The following is a 21711-nucleotide window of genomic DNA, read 5'->3' as shown; positions in this document are numbered from 1 at the left end:
TTGTTTGCACCAATCTATAGCTGTTGTAAGATGCACAATGAAGAGCAGGCAAAACTTTATAACCGTGAAGCGATTCGAGCGACCTCATGGGTAGTTGTGTAACAGTACAGGAGCTTTAAAAGCAAACCAACATTCTCTACATGTGATCACACCGAAGACCAACAATCATTGAACCACGTTTTTTAATTTGTATTCACTGTAACAAAGTAGCGGGATAAGTGGTTTGTGTACTGCACTATGAACCTGGTGAGTGATTATCTCAGCCTTGTGCAGTGTGAAATTTGGTCAACCAACCCCATGGCCAGACACGGGAGGCCATCACCCAGTTGTGTCTTTACAAAGGGCTGTAAAAATTACAAAGTAAAACACTGTTCGATGATAATAATCGATTATCACCCCAAACCAAACACCAAAAGAAGACGAACAGGGAATTAACTTGTGCTCCGGAAGCTAAATTTCAGAAGAGCTCTATATTCCACATCAAAGTTGATCAGTTTTGTGACATTAAGGCAATGCATACTAACTGAAAAATATATATTTTTAAATACATATTTATAGAAAACTACTCACTTTAGTTATTTTGTGGTTTTAAAATGCCACCGAACAATATACAGTAGCTTACATTTTTATCATAAACACTTGTCACAAAATAACTTATCATTTTGAGCTCACAGCCACTTTGAACGTAACATCTGGAAGTATAATATTCAAAGGAAGCCTCCTTTTTCATAAGCCGAGTATGTAAACAATGGCAAGGCAGTCTTAGGTCTACTGCTACTTAAATATAAACACAGTGCCAAGTCAGTCATGGACAGGCACCTGATGAAGATGCGTGCGCATCATTTTAGACAGGTCGAACAAAAAATGACCCATTCATTGGTTTAGAAATCGACATTCAATGCTGATCAGTGATACCGATCCATCCCTGCAATATGGATTACTTTTTTGGCCATTTCCTATTATAACCACCACTCCCATCTGCCACAAAGGGTTTCCTGCTGCTCCATTACTCTGCCTAGATTTGCCAGGCCCCATTCCTAAAATTCAGTGGACAAAAGCAAGAACACGAAACTATAGTTTAGTTGACCTATTATTAATTTGAAAGTTAGCCTCATGTACACTAATAGTGGTAGTCGTATAATATATCGGAATGTTGCAGTGAAGTCCAAAAAAATTGATTTTCATCAACATGCAACGGAGGAAAAAGGGCCAAATGTCCACTCAACAAAGTACACAAATCAGGCGTGCACATTTAGACAACTCGGCAAGCAATTATATTACTTGCAAAATTGCCCTCCTTATCCCTTCCATGCGACATGTAACAAAAAAGATATACCCTAAAAAGTTTGTTTTACAATCCACACCGTCAGGCATAGTGTATGGCTGTAGGGTTTTGAAACTTGCTTTTGCTCTACCTGATTTGTACTTTTATTTGCATTTGTAACTTAGAAAAAATGAACAATCTGTCTGCAATGAAAGAACCATTCAATTACCCCACGGCATGCATGTTTGGGTTAATTTGAATAACCTGGCACAGTTGAGTTCATAAGTGTGTGCCTGTGAAATAAACCACCAGGCAACGTGACATCAATGCAGTCGAAACATCAACAAGCAGCGGGAATTGGATCTCTGCATGGACCCGACAGTCATCTTGGTACGGATTTGTGGATCCTTCAGGTGTGACTTGACACAATGCGCTACTCCTGCAGAAGAATTTACTGGAGTTGCCAATTACAGTAAAACCTTGGATTGCGAGCATAATTCGTTCCGGAAACGTGTTTGTAATCCAAAGCACTCGTATATCAAAGCACTCAAAAATCAGTTGGGATCACGTGACGCTCAGCAGACAAAGCGTATACGTACTACTCGTATTGCAAGACCTCGCTCGTTTATCAAATTAATATTTATTTAAAAATTTTGCTCGTCTTGTAAAACACTCGCAGACCAGTTACTCGCAATCCAAAGTTTTACTGTACATGCACTTTTGACAAATATTTGACAGGTGTGTGGAGAGAGGCCCTGATATCTCAAAGGTGCAATGAAGTAATGTTAGCATTTTTCAAACTAAATTCAACAACACCTCACAGAGTGCATTGACAAGCAGGAAAAAGTGACAAGTCCTTAATGATAAATTGTTAAAGGGGAATGTAAAAAGTATTGCTCTTTAAAATTAAATAACTTTTTCTAAGTGCCAGTCATGTAAATTATTTTCTTTTCCAACATTTCCTATACATTTTAGGAAATCTCATTCCCAAAGTTTCATATTTGCAAACTTATTCTGGAACCCCATAAATACTTGCATATTTAAAAACAGCAGAATAATTCAGTCAGTGCGAGTATTTTTTTTACAACATTGTTTGCCTGAGATCAAACTACACAAGCAAGCTCAGTAGTGAACCCATTACCTAAAATATCCCTTGCACAGAGGCGTTTTAAAATTACTAAACGTTTATAACGATTGAACTTGAACTCTAATTTTAAATAGTTGTATAACTATGGCTGGTAAAATATATTTTAAAATATTCACTCATATAACCAACTAAAAACAAGGCATATTGCATATTTCTTTGCTTGCACAAAAGAGTTTGCAGCACGTGTGTGAATGCCTGTGTAGGCGTCTACTTGAATTGATTATTATATAAGTATGCAAATATAGTAATGATGACCCTGCTGAAAAAACAGCCTTGAGACTGTGCAAAGCATGTGTGGGTAAACAAGAGTAAATGATATAAAACAATGATGCTGGCATATCGACGCACGTGTGGTCACACGGATCACGATTCACATCGACGCCATGTTGCTCTTGTATATTGACAGTGTCAACACCGCTGTAGTTGCTCAGTTGGTCGTGTCTACGTGAACAAAGAGAGAGGATGGAGCCAGGCTGGTGCCGTCGTGAGATAGCAGAGGGACTTGCCTGTAGCCTGCAACAACACGAGATGATAAACAGCAACACAGATATAATTGACCGGTCCATATCACTGCACAGAGAATCAGGCACTCGGCTATCTTCAGCAGGGTGGGGTGGCTTCACGTCAAGCGTGACAGCACGGACATCGGCGATGCTGGAAATGTTTTTGAACCTCGTTTGCAAACACCAGAAGGTTATTCCTGCTCTTCCTCTGCTTGAGATAATGAAGCAAGACACAATACAGAGCAGAAACAATTCAAGGTCTTGCCAAAGGCACCAGGTTGTGCAAATTCCGAGTTTGCATCACTCGCGAGATGTTTAGCCATCCCTGTGAGCACGTTATGCTCACTATAAAAATGAGCGATGTCTGCCAAATTAGCAAAATATTTTAAATACTGGACCAAATAATATAATAATTTCTGTCAGTAAGGAAAAACAACTTTCTAAAATATATAACACAAATCTACAATTACATCGATAATAATCAAGGCCAAACCATATGTGAGGACAATGCCCAAATACCACTTTTCTTTTTACAACATGCAAATGTGTCTCGACAGCTTCACCAAACACACGTTCACTATGTTAGACCTTGGGTGTGATCAACGTATTCACCAATGTTATTTTTCATACAGCTTTCAGGAAAAACACGACAATGTCTCCATTACCAACAAAGGAGAAATTTGCCAAGACAATGTACTTTGGCCAAGATGTGAATCTGAATCTGACCCTCTGTTTTAACGTTCCACGCGAGGTAGAAGATTAATTCACTATTTTATTTATTATGCTTGTTTACCCAGCAAAGCCTCACGACTCTTTTTCAGGAGAATCCTGCTATTTTTTTTTGCAACAGGGAGCGATGATTGCCATGTATTTTTCAATTAAGTAACTTAATTTGAATGATGACTCTGGCACAGAGTGGTCCAATTTTGTTGAAATGACATCAGCGGATCTTTAACATCCAATGTGGAGCAGATGTGCACGTTTCATGGTTAACACACCGCTATAATTCACCAGGGCAGCCTGTCTAATTCCAACCGCGCACCTCTGAAACGAGCTGCGAACAGGTTACATCACCCCACCCCAAGATGTGCCATTTCCCCCCCTCCTTGTCCAACCCACCCACACCCCCCGAGGCACACCTGTTTTCATGCTACTCATGGGCAGCGTGTACTGGCCCATAAAGTCATTGCGGGACGCCTTGTCGTAGTCCTCCACAACGAAGCGCACGAGGGCCAGCTCGGGCACTGTCACGCGGAACGTGAGCGTTTTGTCCCAGCGCGGGTTAAACCCTGAATGGAGAAACAGAGAGTGGCGATGACTTTTCCGTTTAAACGTCTCTCAAAACAACCTCCCTCCCAGAAGCAAATGAAGAAGTCCTCTGGGGTGGCCCTGTAAGAAAAGGGATGTAGAAAAGTCATGAAGAGCTTTTTATGTTTTCCACCAGCAAATCTTCGATGGTTAATATTCTCCCCATTTATATTCATGCCTTTGTTTCTCCAATCAAGTTTTCACAAAACATGACGGTCAATGTGGGGAAACCGTCGTCCAGCAGTAGGTAGATAATGACTCAGTTCCATTAAACACACTCCCATTACATCCGCTTTATTAGAACTACAAATTCCAGCGATATATATATCTCGATGAAGCACAGTATTCCATCATTCACACACACACGGACCGTTGTTGTCGATGTGGTAGGTTTGCTGGTGGTTGTTGTCCTGTGGAACGCCATAAACCTCCACCCTCACCAGTGGATCCATAATGGAGCCCTTATTGCTGGCCTCCAATTTAGGCAGCTGCTGCCCACTGATGACCTTGAAGCGGGAATTAAATGAGCAGAGTTAAATTGCATTGCATTCATGTTCACTGTGATAACTTCACTCATGGTTGTATTTGATGTATACCCCTGTCTGTGTCCATATGAGTGCAATAATCAACATAAATGCATTTTATGTTCAGCAACTTAATTTTACGAAGAGCTGTATTTAAAAGCAATTTGTCCAAGTAAACTTTTCTTACAGGAAATGTATAACATTTAATGGTCAAATTTTGATTTAAAGCTTTCGTGACTGCAGTAATTCATATTCTTAGTTTTTTCGGGAAAAGTCACGTTGAAGGGAAACAACAAAATAATAAAATATATATAAAACAATAAAAAATTCTCACGACGTTTCGACCATAACTCAAACGGTCGTCTTCAGGTGTATTGGTTTGCATAGATTCATTTTTTTTTATAAAAAATTTCGTCTCCCCCCTCCTCTTTTCAGAATATAGATGGACTAGTCCTAAATAAACTGACAAATCGTTGCGCGTGGCGCTAGCGTTTTTTTTTTTAATAAATAAATGCGCCGTTTAAAAATAAATCTATGCAAACCAACACACCTGAAGACAACCGTTTGAGTTATGGTCGAAACGTCGTGAGAATTTTTTATTGTTTTATATATATTTTATTATTTTGTTGTTTCCCTTCAACGTGACTTTACCGAAAAAACTAAGAATATTTAATGTTCATTTACGTTTGTGCAGTTTTCGATTTCTTCTGCAATGTGGTTCTTTATTTCTGTGAATTGTCTTGAGCTGTTTTTGCTCCAATTTCTGTTTCCTTTATTGTTGTACTTTGTGTTTACTTCTATTGATTTTGTTATTTGGTGAAACAGGTCACACTTGCGACTGAGACTCATCCTTGTCTCTCGAGTCATCACCTTGTTAAGCAAATTAATCTTGAACCTTTAAAACACCCTGCAACTACAGAGAATACGTATTCCGCGACTGGTGCCCCCACCTTGATGGAAAGGTTTATGGGGTTGAGGCCGGCTCCAAGCTCTGGGCGCTCCGGGTCAAAGAGAGATTCGCGGTTGCGCATGACGCTTGGCTTCAAAATGTAGCCACATCCACCGTTCTGCCGGAACTTCCCATCGTTAAGGTCCATCTCCCGGCCTGCTGTCTGAAAATTCAGTGCCACTGGGGGTTGGGGGTGTGGGAGGGGGGCAGGGTGGAGAGGGCAACACCAAAATAAAATTAGCCTTCACGTACATTTACACCAACTTGGGCCAGTTGACCTTCACTCTGAAACCACAATCTAACCCCTGGGGGTGGCAGTGCAATATGGTGGTTTTGCAATACCATGGAACAACACTGGCAGAGAGGACTGGTCGACTGGTTGAGCGATTTGGTTAAAGCGATGGGCAATCCTGTAGAACCGCGGTGGGAGGCTGTGTACCAATTTGGCAGCCGGTGTTCCATGCCTCCTGGGGGTTGTAGTTGGAGGAGTCGGTTCGCCGGCCGCCCGGGTAGACGCGGCTCAGCTGGAAGGAGTTGTAACGCACAAACTCGTTACCTGCACGCACACACCGTCCGCATCCCCCACAGCACAGAACAGAGACGCGCTCGCCCCCCAGCCACGTGTGCACCACAGGGCTCTCACTTACGAACACGTGAAGCACTAATTAACAGGCTCTCCACTAAAACACTAACGAACAAGGCTCTCCACTAAAACACTAATGAACAAGGCTCTCACGAAAACACTAACGAACAAGGCTCTCACGTAAAACACTAACGAACAAGGCTCTCATGTAAAACACTAATGAACAAGGCTCTCACGAAAATACTAACGAACAAGGCTCTCACGTAAAACACTAACGAACAAGGCTCTCCACTAAAACACTAACAAACAAGGGTCTCATGTAAAACACTAACGAACAAGGCTCTCCACTAAAACACTAACAAACAAGGGTCTCATGTAAAACACTAACGAACAAGGCTCTCACGTAAAGCACTAACGAACAAGGCTCTCATGTAAAACACTAACGAACAAGGGTCTCACGTAAAACACTAATGAACAAGGCTCTCACATAAAACACTAATGAACAAGGCTCTCACGTAAAACACTAACGAACAAGGCTCTCACGTAAAGCACTAATGAACAAGGCTCTCATGTAAAACACTAACGAACAAGGCTCTCCACTAAAACACTAACAAACAAGGGTCTCATGTAAAACACTAACGAACAAGGGTCTCACGTAAAACACTAATGAACAAGGCTCTCACATAAAACACTAATGAACAAGGCTCTCACGTAAAACACTAACGAACAAGGCTCTCACGTAAAGCACTAATGAACAAGGCTCTCATGTAAAACACTAACGAACAAGGCTCTCCACTAAAACACTAACAAACAAGGGTCTCACGTAAAACACTAATGAACAAGGCTCACACGTAAAACACTAATGAACAAGGCTCTCACGTAAAACACTAACGAACAAGGCTCTCACGTAAAGCACTAATGAACAAGGCTCTCACGTAAAACACTAACGAACAAGGCTCTCACGTAAAGCACTAATGAACAAGGCTCTCATGTAAAACACTAACGAACAAGGCTCTCCACTAAAACACTAACAAACAAGGGTCTCACGTAAAACACTAATGAACAAGGCTCTCACGTAAAACATTAATGAACAAGGCTCTCACGTAAAACACTAACGAACAAGGCTCTCACGTAAAGCACTAATGAACAAGGCTCTCACGTAAAACACTAATGAACAAGGCTCTCACGTAAAACACTAACAAACAAGGCTCTCACGTAAAACACTAACGAACAAGGCTCTCACGTAAAGCACTAACAAACAAGGCTCTCACGTAAAGCACTAATCAACAAGGCTCTCACGTAAAACACTAACGAACAAGGCTCTCACGTAAAACACTAACGAACAAGGCTCTCAGGTAAAACACTAACAAACAAGGCTCTCACGTAAAGCACTAACGAACAACGCTCTCAGGTAAAGCACTAATCAACAAGGCTCTCACGTAAAGCACTAACGAACAAGGCTCTCACGTAAAACACTAACAAACAAGGCTCTCACGTAAAACACTAACAAACAAGGCTCTCACGTAAAGCACTAACGAACAACGCTCTCAGGTAAAGCACTAACGAACAAGGCTCTCACGTAAAGCACTAACGAACAAGGCTCTCACATTAAACACTAATGAACAAGGCTCTCACGTAAAGCACTAATGAACAAGGCTCTCACGTAAAACACTAACGAACAAGGCTCTCACGTAAAACACTAATGAACAAGGGTCTCACGTAAAGCACTAACGAACAAGGCTCTCACGTAAAGCACTAATCAACAAGGCTCTCACGTAAAGCACTAACAAACAAGGCTCTCACTATTCTCGGTGGACAATTTGCGGGCCTTGGTCTCTCCGAAGGATGATATGTCGTAGCAGCAGCCCTTCTCGCGCGAAATCTCGAAGCCGCGGAAGTGCACGCTTTTGCAGTAGACGACGCAGTCTGACAGATCCTTCGACAGGGTCAGCTTCACTTTCTGAAATGCAGCAGGGTCGAGACGCGCCGTGAATGGAAAGCATAATAAGCCACCGAGCAAAAAACATGATTATTAAAATTGGTAATTTGTGTCGTGCGGGATTCTTGGTGCAGTGTGGGGTCCTTGCCACAGGCATGTTCTTCTTGACCGCCTCATCCTCTATCTCAGCAGCCTCATCTTCATCTGAAACCTCTCCCTGATTGGCATGAACACTCTCCTCCAGCTGGCCGAGCTTCTTACCCTTCACCAAAATCCGGCCTTTTAGTTCCTGCATGCATGCACACGTGCACACACATCGCACAAGTGTCGCACACATGCCATGCACATGCACCATACGTTGCAAAAACACCAAATAAACTCCTTCATCGTCCCTCGGTGTTTTGTATTTATAAGGAGCTTGCGCCCTGAATGAAGATGCACATATTCTGATAACCCCATTCACAAGTATAAAAGTTAATGCAAATCATCTTGATTATAAACACAAATAACAAACACATAGCATTTGTCATAAAAAAAATGCATACAGTCTGGCATTACACTGAGCAATTCACGACAGATAAGGCTGACAGAATGTGTAAAAGATTATCCGTACACCTTTTCCTCATGTAACATGGTTGTTTTTGCTCCGATTTATATTGTCTTCATTGCTGTACTTTTAATTGTTTTGCTTTGGAATGTTGGTGATCCAAGTCGCCCTTGCAAATGGTTACCATCCTTGGTCTCTTGAGTTCTCACCACCTTGTTAAACAAATAAATTTGAAACCTGACTTGGCCTTTACCTACTCACCTTTACCAGTATACTTTTCCCGATGCCTGTACACATGGAAACATGCGTACAATGTGTACAGGCAGTGTCGCGGTTAATGCACTGCGCTACGAACCCGGTGACTCGAGTTCGATTCTTGCCCACGGCAAACATCAGGGACCATTATTTGAACTGGTCCTGGGCCTCCTCTAGCTTGACTCAGCCTCAAATGAGTACCTGGAGCGATGTGTAAACATCGCCACTGGGGAAACAAAGGTGGATGGCCGTGGTGCTGGCCACCCACCTCCTAGTGTACTATGCCATCCTTCATAGGTGTTTGCTAACAGCACTTACCCCAAAAGTCAGTTAAGGCTATATGAGGGATCTTTGTCTTTGTACACATTTTTCTGTGCACCAAGCTTATATGCTTTTACTTACTGCAGACATCACTTCCTGCCCTGCTCCATCATTTGCTGCCCGTACGCAACCTCCACACGTTGTGTCGGTTCGGGGCGCATAATCCCACATTTTTGTCTACCACCCAATACAAAGACACTCCAATTCTTACCCCAGCAGTGGCTTCTGCTCCTCTAAGAAGTGTAGCCCACACTATAAGGAACTATCCTGCACAAGACAGATACCTCCATAAGGTATTATACATTGCAAGTCAGAAAAAGTCTTCTTCTTTCGTATGGCCTATGAAGAGCAACTATTAGAGATTCAGTTGCAGGTGATTTACCTATTCAATTGCTTCGTCAAAAAGTTGTTGAATTTCACATGCATCCACCACATTCTCATTTATAGTCTGAGTTTGGGAAACGGCTGAGCTGCTGGCACAAACTGAAGCACCTCCGATTAGCACGGTTGGCTCGTACAATGCGAAAGAAGTTCAACATACATACAATAGGACAGACCATGGGGCAATCGGGTCAGCATTGGCTGCTTTTGTCTCCGGACCTTGCATCGTGGTGCCAGGACCTTGGGGCCAGGATCATGTATCGTGGTCAAGATTGGAAACTGGGCTGCAAGATCACATTACGGTACACCATTCTCTTGAGACACGACGAAATGGCGTGGTGGCAGCGGCCACACGCAGGGAGTCTCACCTCGGGGGACGGCAGCACCGTGGGTACCTTTCCTCCAAGTGGCACCGTCAGCAGCTTGTTGCCAAAGATATTGCGCATGTACTGAGCCATGACCGTCTGCTGTGGCATGGTGCAGTGGTTCTCGATCGACAGAATCAACGGAAACTCCGACGACTGCCGACACAAATGCAAACACAGCAACGTTTCGGCAGTTTCAGTGGCATCGCATGCCAAGGCACAGCACATTATATCTAGAGGCACTGTAGAGGCCCTACCAGACTGACGGTTTGGTCTCAGCCCTACTGTGTTCAAACCACCATGCTGCAGGTCAAAAAACATTTCTCTTTCTGGTTCTTGCCTCACACTGCTAGACTTTGGCATTCCCTCCCAGTGTCTCTTTATCCCCGATATTTCAAAGCCTTGCTCAATTCAAGAAACGTCCTCACTCTTTTCAATTACATCTCTTTGATGGTGCTGTTTGTTGCAGGTCACTTGATGCTTTGGGCATTTGGGCCCTGTGCTCAGCAACTGTGTTTCAACAAATATACAGGTGTATCATTTTATTTTTGTATAACTTATTTGTGACTGATGTATATATAGTTGACTAATACATTAAACATAACGATGAGCACCTCCATTCAGCACGGTTGGCTATGTACGGTGCAAAAGAAGTTAAACATCCATGCATAAAGAGACAAGATCTTATAAAGATACTCTGACGGAGGAGTCAATCCTTCTGCAGCTCTGCTTTACAGGAACTGAAGCTGCTAAGTTTTAAGAGCTTTGAGCTGAATACCATATTGGTGACAGCTGCACGCATGAGGAGAGGCGGCAGTACCTGGAATGCGTACTGATTGATGACCTCGATGACATCGCGAAAGAGGATTTTGGAAGTGAAGGTGTAGCCGTGGTAGACAATGGGGTCTCCGTTTGGGCCGTCCCAACAATCGAGCTCCACGCAGCGGCACCCGCGCTTCAGAGCCCTGCGCACGGGGAGCGACCGACCGCTCAGCAATGATTTGACACCTCCCTAGACAACGGGACTTAAAGGGATCAAGCTCTTTTAGACATCATCATAGTCCCCTCCCCACTTCCCCTCCTATCCACCTGTCCCCCCTTTTTTCATGTTAGTTATATTTGCCTATACCTTTTTCCCCTCTCCATATGATCTTTCATGCCCTCGCTAGTGGTCCCCACATGGATGGGGCAGTGAGCCCAATTATCCCCCTGTACTAAGCCCCGCCGCGCCGAACTCGGGCTGTTTTTCGCATAATTTTTGTTCCCCACTCCGTTCTGTGATCGGCGCTTTGTACCGGGCTCGCATTGAGTCACAATAAAAACAAAAATAATAAAAAGAAGTAATCATGGTCCCATGATACTGATTGTAATTGCAAAATATACATTTCATTACAATAATACATATATACATGTAACAACAACAGTCGCCAAACACTAGACGGATCGTAGGGCAGGCCAGCCTGATTATTTCCAGCTGGCAGAGGTGTTTCTGTGAAGAAGTCCATGTTTTACAAATATATATACACACACATACAAAAAAAGACAAACACAAAGATCCTCCAAGTAGCCTGACAGACTGTTGGGTGGCCAGTGCCATGCCCGACCGCCTTTGTCTCCTTAGTGGTGATGTTTACACATTGCACCAGGTACTAATTTGAGGCTGAGTCGACCTGGGGAAGGCCCAGGACTGGTTAAGATAATCGTCACTGGTGTTGGCCATGAGCAGGAATCGAACTCGGGTCACCGGGTGCAAAGTGCAGGGCGCTAACCACTGCACCACAAACAACAACAACAACAACCGCCATTCGCCACTAAGTGACGGTGACGTCACCACGACGCTTGTGCCAGGCCATGTGCACCTTGAAGCCACGTGAAATGTCGAACGCCCGCTGGCAGGAGGTCACGGGGCAGACCCAGGTGCCACGGGTCGACTGACTGAGGTGACTGGTTGATGCACCACCTGTGCCCCCTACTGTGCCAACCTGCTGTTCCCTAGTCACCCGGCGCTCCGCTCGTTGTTGTGAGCGTCGCTCTTCCGCCCTCCGTTATTGTTGGAGGGCAACTGCCTCCAACTGCCCAGTAGCGTCCTTCACGAGCCTCCTCCACAGAGGCCGATCTTGACACCGCTGGTACCAGTCATCAGCAAGTCCACTCAGCTACACGTCCTCCTGTACCACATCACTCCATCTCTTCTCTAGCCCGTGCCGCGCCCGCTTAGCCCCCTCGATCCGGCCGAACAAAAGCTGTTTCGGCATGCGGTGGCTGGGCATGCGGGCTACATGACCCAGCCAACGCAGCCTTGCCTGCCGGAGGAGCTCACCGATGGGACCTTGCCCAGATCTTTCAAGGATTTGTGAGCTCCTCACACAATCCAGCCTGGTTAAACCCAGGATGGATCGTAGGCAGGCCAGCCTAAATGTTTCCAACCGGCGAAGATGTTCCATTAGGGGGGTCCACGTTTCGCAAGCGTAGAGAAGGGAGGAAATGACCGTGGCCGAGAAGACCTGAAGCTTAGTGCGGAGCGACAGACAGGTAGCTTCCACACAGCGCTACGCAACCGATGAAAAGATATTGCCGCTCGACTGATTCGGAGTGAGACCTCTGCTGTTAAACTGGAGCCGGCCATAAGCACACTGCCCAGGTATGGGAAACTCTCCACTCTCTCCACAACTGCCCCATCACCGATTGGGAGTTGTGGGGGTGGAGTGTCCGATGGTACAAAATACCCAGGCAGGTGCTTAGTTTTGGTGGGGCTGATGGTAATGCCCCATCTCTTAGTGGCACGCTCCAGTCTCAGCAGCAGCGTCTCCAACTCCTCCTCTGAATGAGCAGCTATTACTAAATCATCGGCATACATAACGTGGTTGAGCAATAGGGAGCCATCCCTTGACCGCACCCAGGCATCGATCAGCCTCCCATTATATCTGTACCATATGGAGATTCCCTCGGTACAGCTATTGAAGGCTTCCCGAACTACGTGGTCAAAATAGATGTTAAATAATGTGGGAGCCAGAGGACATCCCTGTCGTACCCCAAGGTGTACAGGGAATGGCTCTGACTCCCGGCCACGTAGTCTTACCCGGGCCCGCTCACCATCATGAAGGTCCTTAATGATCGTGAGCAGAGGGTTAGGGACTCCAAAAGCACGAAGAACAACCCAGAGCCCAGGCCTGGGTGTGTGTGTGTTTGCGCCACAAACACACATACACACCAACACTCACACACTGATGCATACTTGAGCACCTGGCATAGGCCTCAGTGCTGCTGGGTCCACGGAGCTGGTCTTCCATCAGGTAGGTGTTGTGCGAGGATGAGATGAAGTAGTGGCTGAGTGGGTGGCTCATGTCCTGGAACACGTGTCCATGGCTTGGGTTGAAAATGCAGCCGTCCGCGGACATGAGGTACATGGTGAAGCCATCCAGAGTCATGCTCTGCTGCTCTTTAGCTGCGCAACCCAGAGGACACCGCATCGTCTATCAGTGTTATTCATAACAACAAAAACAATAACTTACAGCTATAATTCACCCACAGCGTAATCAACGCCTCAGAGCAGAAACACAAAGAAGGAAAGCGAGAGGGACCGAGTGAGGGAAGCAGAGAAAAGAGGCGATTAAGGGGATCCAAACACATGGACAGGGATTGACGAGAAATATTTAGAGCAGAGACCTGAAAGCGGAGAAAGAGAAGGGGACCAGGCCTCGTTGTTTGAAGAGGAAGTTCCAGAGGGCAGATGGCATAGTGGCTAAATGAGCAGCCACAAATGGTGGAGTAGCAGACCCTGGGAGTAAGGAGGCGCCCAGAGTCTGTAGAGTTGAGGGAGACGGCTGGGATGTAGACATGCTGCACCCATGGTGGTCGAGTGGACTACCATGATTTCAACAAGCACTGCTTGATCTGCTGATGTCAATCATTATAAAATATTGTTGTCCAGGATAACCTCAATGTATCTGAGCATATTCTTTGGGATTCTGCTTTGGAAGTGTCCATACATTAGTTGATGACAAAGTGAGATAACCTCATTGCTGATAAGAACGTTTCAGAGATGAGAGAAATTTCCTCCTAATATCTATAGAAAATATTGAAACAATCCACCACTATTAAACATGATAAACACGAATAAGTGTATTTGTGAGGTACAGTGCACCTCAGCGATTGCAATTATCCGCATACTCTATGGAATGCACGTGCTTTCCTGTCATCCATGTGCTACGCTCTTCCTATTAACCAAGCCATAATGTACAGTGAGGGAAAAAAGTATTTGATCCCCTGCTGATTTTGTACGTTTGCCCACTGACAAAGAAATGATCAGTCTATAATTTTAATGGTAGGTTTATTTGAACAGTGAGAGACATAATAACAACAATAAAATCCAGAAAAACGCATATCAAAAATGTTATAAATTGATTTGCATTTTAATGAGGGAAATAAGTATTTGACCCCCTCTCAATGAGAAAGATTTCTGGCTCCCAGGTGTCTTTTATACAGGTAACGAGCTGAGAATAGGAGCACACTCTTAAAGGGAGTGCTCCTAATCTCAGCTTGTTACCTGTATAAAAGACACCTGTCCACAGAAGCAATCGATCAATCAGATTACAAACTCTTCAAGAGCTCTCCAAGGATGTCAGGGACAAGATTGTAGACCTACACAAGGCTGGAATGGGCTACAAGACCATTGCCAAGCAGCTTGGTGAGAAGGTGACAAGAGTTGGTGCGATTATTCGCAAATGGAAGTAACACAAAATAACTGTCAATCTCCCTCGGCCTGGGGCTCCATGCAAGATCTCACCTCGTGGAGTTGCAATGAGCATGAGAACTGAGGAATCAGCCCAGAACTACACGGGAGGATCTTGTCAATAATCTCAAGGCAGCTGGGACCATAGTCACCAAGAAAACAATTGGTAACACACTACGCCGTGAAGGACTGAAATCCTGAGGCGTCCGCAAGGTCCCCCTGCTCAAGAAAGCACATATACATGCCCGTCTGAAGTTTGCCAATGAACATCTGAATGATTCAGAGGACAACTGGGTGAAAGTGTTGTGGTCAGATGAGACCAAAATGGAGCTCTTTGGCATCAACTCAACTCGCCGTGTTTGGAGAAGGAGGAATGCTGCCTATGACCCCAAGAACACCATCCCCACCGTCAAACATGGAGGTGGAAACATTATGCTTTGGGGGTGTTTTTCTACTAAGGGGAACATTAAGGTCCTGGAGTGGCCTAGCCAGTCTCCAGACCTTATTTCCATAGAAAATCTGTGGAGGGAGCTGAAGGTTCGAGTTGCCAAACGTCAGCCTCGAAACCTTAATGACTTGGAGAAGATCTGCAAAGAGGAGTGGGACAAAATCCTCCTGAGATGTGTGCAAACCTGGTGGCCAACTACAAGAAACGTCTGACCTCTGTGACTGCCAACAAGGGTTTTGCCACCAAGTACTAAGTCATGTTTTGCAGAGGGGTCAAATACTTATTTCCCTCATTAAAATGAAAATCAATTTATAACATTTTTGACATGCATTTTTCTGGATTTTGTTGTTGTTATTCTGTCTCTCACTGTTCAAATAAACCTACCATTAAAATTATAGACTGGTCATTTCTTTGTCAGTGGGAAAACGTACAAAATCAGCAGGGGATCAAATACTTTTTTCCCTCACTATAGATAAGAGAAAGTGACCCGGGAAAGTCAGCACGTGTTATTAATTGTGCTTATCTGCAGTGGGGAATACCCGTGCAACAACTCCCAGGGCTCAGAATACGTCATCAACAATGTATTATGCGTTGTTGTTGTTGGGGACGTTTCCCACTTGTCAGTCTTGTGGTGATGATGATGATGATAGTGGTCATACATTTGGTGGTCATTATTTTTTATGGTTTTAATTATTTATCCAAAAATCTCAACAAATCTCTTCAAAGTAGGGGGCACTGTTGCTACTAAGTATGTGTAATAAATTGTAGGTATTTTTTCAGAACTGGAATGGGTTTTTTTTTTGCGATGAGAGAAAATCGGAGAACCTTGTGTAAACCCCATCCAGACCAGGGGGAGAACATACCAACTCCATGCAGAAAGGTGCCCGAGCTAGGAATCCAACCCAGGTGCTTCTTGATGTGTGGCAAAAGTGTTACCCACTGCGCCACCCTGCCACCCATAATGCCATAATCACCTACTGGGCGGACACCTACCCATGGCCGAGGGCTCGTACATGTCCAGGATCGCAGCTGCATGGCCTTCGCTTGCTCCGGCCTCCATGTCCTCGTGCTGCTGCTCTGATAGGAAGCGGCGGAAAAGCTCTAGGCTCAGGAGGTTTCCACCCGACGTCAGCTGCGAGAAGAGTGAGGTCACCTCCTCCCGGCGTGTCAGCTGCTTGTAGAACTCCACAAACTCATCTTCCTCCAGCATACCAGACTTAGACGTGTCGCAGTGCTGTGGGAAATGCAGGCGATAATGATAAACACTCACAAAGATTGGGGTGGTGGTGATATCGCCTAGCAGCAGCACATTCGCTGATTATTGCAGAAGTTCACAATTCAAATTCAGCGGCCACCATAATTATTACTCCGGGTGTAATAACCGTAATAAAAATGTGCCATCTCCTTCACAGTGAATGTTAAAGATCCCCTGGTAGGCCATTGTGTGCTGGCGTTAGGGTCCACATTTTCCATTTTTTATGATTATCCAAAAGTTACTCAACTGAGATTACACACGCCAGGATTTGTTACATCACAAGACTGTGAGAGATGTGATAGCTTTGCGTGGTATTCATCTACCAGTGGTTAGATCATAGCTAACGATTAATAGTCTTAATTATCAGTTGGACATCAAAGCATTACCATTAATAACTGGAGTCATAATGACCATACACATTTCCATAAGTGTGGACCTATATGCAGCATAACAGGCTGGATTGGATTAAAGTAATCAATGATTGCTTTAATAAACCTCGAATATCAAATGTGCAAAATAAACACACAGCTCACTGTATTGGAAGTGAGTACTCATCACATTGTACTTAAGGCCAAACAAATCAAAATCATGCTGCTACTGCTACACAGAAGAGCAGGTCGACATTGGTTATCCAGACCGACCTGCCCTGCTCGCTATTTGGTGATGCTGCATTAGCAGTGGTGCACAAGCCACAATGAAAAAAAATGTCAACAATCACACTGTGTGTGGCCTTCAAAGAAAAAAAAATTGCGACGAAATAATGTATTTTGGGCAATGGCCCTTCAGAGCACATACAATGATTTATGTGTGTGCTTTATGAGGAAGGACCATTGCCTCAAACGTTGCCTATTATATATTTTTATTTATTGAAATACCAATGTTAATCATGAATGTGTTGAGTTGTTTCACTACTAGCTGCTCTAGAGCAGCTTTAACCGCGTACACCATCACCACCGCTACCACCACAACACCATCACCACCGCTACCACCACAACACCATCAACTACCACTACAACCACAACACCATCACTACCACTACCACAATACCATCAACTACCACTACAACCACAACACCATCACCACCACTACCACCACAACACCATCAACTACCACTGCAACCACAAGACCATCACTACCACAGCCACAATACTATCACCGTTACTACCACCACCAACACCGTCAGTCACTACCACTGCCATGCCTACTATCATCATCACTATCAACACCAACACCATCAACACCACTATAACACCATCACTACCACCGATTTAATAATTTCACATAATTTAAATATATCCAGGTTACATTTTACTTCAGCTATTATCCTTCGCGTTTTCATAAATCTCCCAGTGAGGATGCGTCGTGGACATCCTGTAGTTTGGTTTGGCCATCTGCATCGAAATAAATCCTGTTAAGATAATCGCTTCCTTCTCCGCTCTCTATCCCGTCAGCTTGTGCCACCGGACAGAGTTCCGCTCTCTATCCCGTCAGCTTGTGCTACTAGACAGAGTTCCGCTCTCTATCCCGTCAGCTTGTGCCATCGGACAGAGTTCCGCTCTCTATCCCGTCAGCTTGTGCTACTAGACAGAGTTCCGCTCTCTATCCCGTCAGCTTGTGCTACCGGACAGAGTTCCGCTCTCTATCCCGTCAGCTTGTGCTACTAGACAGAGTTCCGCTCTCTATCCCGTCAGCTTGTGCTACTAGACAGAGTTCCGCTCTCTATCCCGTCAGCTTGTGCCACCGGACAGAGTTCCGCTCTCTATCACGTCAGCTTGTGCTACTAGACAGAGTTCCGCTCTCTATCCCATCAGCTTGTGCCACTGGACAGAGTTCCGCTCTCTATCCCGTCAGCTTGTGCTACCGGACAGAGTTCCGCTCTCTATCCCGTCAGCTTGTGCCACTAGACAGAGTTCCGCTCTCTATCCCGTCAGCTTGTGCCACCGGACAGAGTTCCCAAACAACGCCTTGCAGAAGGAAAGAGGAAAAGAATGTTTGGCGAGATTCTGTGCCAATCAGGGCAGGGCTTGGCTATTGTTGAACGCATCGATACTGTGCTGTTACTCTTGACAACTATAGGAGAATAATACCATTCTCGACATCGCATCAACCTTCCAAGGCCTATAACACAACCCTGAAAACGATTGTGGAGAGCACAATCTGCGGGCTTAGGCGTTTTATAATAAATATACACGTATGTACGCACAACTGTAAATCTCAGTAGCTACGATGCAAAATGCTCCTCGTTGCTTCGGCAAGGTCGTGCGGTGACTTGTCTGAAAAAACTGCACACGTTTAACAGCTCCTCAGGGTATGTCAATTCGAGGCAACGCCTTGCGCCTCCACCACAGTCAGCATCGTTCAACGCTTCAGTAAATCTAACACAATGGACAACAACTAACACAGCTTCAACCTGTGTACAAATGCTTAGAGGTACAGTGCCACTGAGTGTATGAACAACAATTGTACACCTTATGGATGAATACACGAGGCGGTACATAATTTAGAGTTACTGCAGTACAGGGACACTTTTCATCGTCATGATCAATCAGTCATGATCAATCCACTGCTGTATGAAATCCTGCTCAAGCCGTTGTCATCTAACTATCCTGTGATGTAATTTTCCACCTAGCACCCTACACACAACCCTATTTCATCACTAAGTCAGTCAACCAAATTGCAGATAACGCGATTCATTTACGAACATGCGGCGTGTGGTCTATGGACAAACAGCACTCACTCCGTTGGGCCACCTCCACGAATTACATTGGAAACAAAACATTCCCCTGTGTTTCTCGTTTTCTCTGTTAAGTGCTCAAAGATCTAAAACATGACAGCACTCAAAAAGGGATGTGAATGGAAACGAAACGTGTGCAAACGTTCGTACCTGAAAGAGACCCTTCACATAATTGTCGTCCACGGCGGTGTTCATGAGCATCAGCAGGCTCTTCACCTCCGAGAGGGTCATCTTACCATCCTTGTTTTTGTCGGCCTTCTGCACCCAGTCATAGATCCACGTTAATGTGTGTCAAGGAGGATTTCTTTTCGCAACACGGGTGAGGGGTACGCAAGCAAGTACAGTCTCTTCTCCAATAACGCGCATTGTCATAACACGAATTAGCTATAACGCGATGAATGTATTAGGGGACACATTTTTTTAATAACGTGGATGCGAATTGGATATAAGGCGATCGAGTGAGGAGAACTACGTCGTGTGAGTAGGAATAAGCGGTTGTATGGCTGCCTAGGTGTAGCATCACACAAGACGGGATGCTGCTGGATGCTTCTAGATGCTAACCACGCGCCTCAATCTTTGTTCAGCCTGCACGTGAATCTCACGTGTTATCGCGGACTGTGCTTTACCCTATATTCTAAATTATTTATTCTGACGCGATTTTCATAATGCAGTGTTCTTCAGGAATACAACTACCACATTATAGGAGAACAGACTGTACTGACTGTAGTTGTCAATATATCAAGAACTTAAAATTACAAGTGCAATTTCACTCAAATGTGGACATGGGGTTATGCAGCTGTGGCAAATCTCTGAAGAACAGTGACTGGCGAACTCTTGTCAGTGTCCCGTTGTAATGTTGTATCTGTGCAGAATCTGCACTATTTTAAAACGTTTTAAATACATAAATCGTTACAACTTTAAAGACAAATGGTAGCTATTGTTTCCCAATGTTCCCTCACTGTGCCAACTCCTTCAAACCGGAAGGTTATTGATCAAATGCCTTTGCTCACTAAAACTACGTTTCAACTCCCGTTCATTTGATTTATTTGTTACCTTTGATAAAAACGTTCTTATCTGTATGCAAACACATAGCGAGTATAGGTGTCAGGGAGTTCACGCTGACTTTCGCCCTCTTACCTGATCCTCTCTACCCTTGCCCTTCTCAATATCATCTCGCTCCTGCTCCTGTCAATTCCTCAAGGCCCAGGTGGCACTGACTATCACCAGCAGATCCTGCTTCTGTACATGAAGAAGGATATTGGTCGAGTTTCCCGCGATGGTTCTGGCTCTTGTGCTGAGCCATCAGCTTGCGGAGGCCCTGCACCCAGAGCTGGGCTTCCTGTTTCGAGGAAGCCACCAGGTCCAAGTTCTCCTTCCGTCCATGGAAAACCACTGAGAAGCAGTGCTCTTGGGGGAATTCATGCTGCACGAAGCGCAGTGCCTCCGATTGGTGGCCCTCCAGGACCATCTCCATCTCCTGAACAAAGTCTGCACCAGGAAGGATTCGATTTATGGCAAGATGTGTTTGATTCGATCTAAATTGTTATTGGCGTTACTTTCTAGGTGCTGGACAGCATTAGAATTGCCCATGGAATTTCAAAATCACCTGTATTTATAATTTCCCGGCATATATCCTGAGCTTATACGTAGTTTCACTGACATCCATTCTTACACGTAAATGTGTATTTGTGATTGGAAAATATACACAAACACCCGCAAGATTTAGCCACTATCAGTCATACATAACACGGCTAACACTGTTCACTTTCCTATGCGGCACATTTTCATTTGATTTCTTTAAATATTTTAACCTGGATAATCCCTTGAGATGAATCATCTCGTTTGCATGGGTTTTCAGGGTGTCAAGTTACACATACATGGGATATCCGGAGCGACACGTCATGAGGTTAAACTCATCACCACCGCTGCATTAATATAGCGCGCACAATCCGTACCAACCGTAGCTCTTCCGCATTATATCTGGTGACGTTGTTAAAGGGTACATTGTTTGCTCATTGTTATGCCAGCGTGCCTCTCAAAAAATCCACAGGCTGTATACGTATGTGTATGTAGGTGAAGCTGCCTTGTTACTCACAGACGGTTTTGGACTGGCCAAATTTTTTGGAGTCGCAAACCAACGAGCTGAGGTCGTCCTGCAGCTGCAAGCTGCGCTTCCTGTTCCATCCGTTGGCTTTCACCTTGCGCATTGTCCTGCCCTGTACCATGGCCTGCAGATCTTCATCGAAATTCATTCCTGCACAACCAAGAGACACGAGTGTGAATGCCCCATACTTCATGCGTGTAGTGGATAAACTAGTGCAAACAGACCCTTAATGCCGGACAGAACCCGCCTGCCTCTCTCAAAGAAAGACGAGTACCAATTTTAGCTAAGTAAGAAACATCTGCACCGATCTGTGCTATAATCATGGCTGATAATGGGAAGGAATTATTGGGGG

General features: G+C 44.7%; 1 protein-coding gene across 2 annotated transcripts in view; it reads right to left on the bottom strand.

The window, feature by feature from the left end:
- Nucleotides 1-165: 165 nt before the first annotated feature.
- LOC116947276 (1-phosphatidylinositol 4,5-bisphosphate phosphodiesterase delta-4-like) overlaps nt 166-21711 on the bottom strand; it is a 32366-nt gene continuing 10820 nt past the window's right edge. For both annotated transcript variants that reach the window (XM_032962825.2, XM_032962816.2), the window contains exons 2-15: nt 21351-21509; nt 20515-20743; nt 19406-19535; nt 16260-16500; nt 13330-13531; nt 10907-11051; nt 10090-10242; nt 8366-8506; nt 8082-8238; nt 6135-6251; nt 5697-5875; nt 4593-4728; nt 4054-4203; nt 166-2924 (exon numbers count right to left, since the gene is read on the bottom strand). In XM_032962825.2, the coding sequence (XP_032818716.1) occupies nt 2839-2924; nt 4054-4203; nt 4593-4728; nt 5697-5875; nt 6135-6251; nt 8082-8238; nt 8366-8506; nt 10090-10242; nt 10907-11051; nt 13330-13531; nt 16260-16500; nt 19406-19535; nt 20515-20743; nt 21351-21507 (2223 nt within the window). In that variant the 5' untranslated portion in view covers nt 21508-21509 and the 3' untranslated portion in view covers nt 166-2838. The remainder of the gene's footprint in view (nt 2925-4053; nt 4204-4592; nt 4729-5696; nt 5876-6134; nt 6252-8081; nt 8239-8365; nt 8507-10089; nt 10243-10906; nt 11052-13329; nt 13532-16259; nt 16501-19405; nt 19536-20514; nt 20744-21350; nt 21510-21711) is intronic.

Source organism: Petromyzon marinus, chromosome 2 (genome assembly GCF_048934315.1).
Source record: "Petromyzon marinus isolate PM22_M1 ecotype Great Lakes invasive population chromosome 2, UKy_Petmar_22M1.pri1.0, whole genome shotgun sequence".
Classification (NCBI taxonomy): Eukaryota; Metazoa; Chordata; class Hyperoartia; order Petromyzontiformes; family Petromyzontidae; genus Petromyzon; species Petromyzon marinus.
This window is presented reverse-complemented; position numbering and strand designations above follow the sequence as displayed.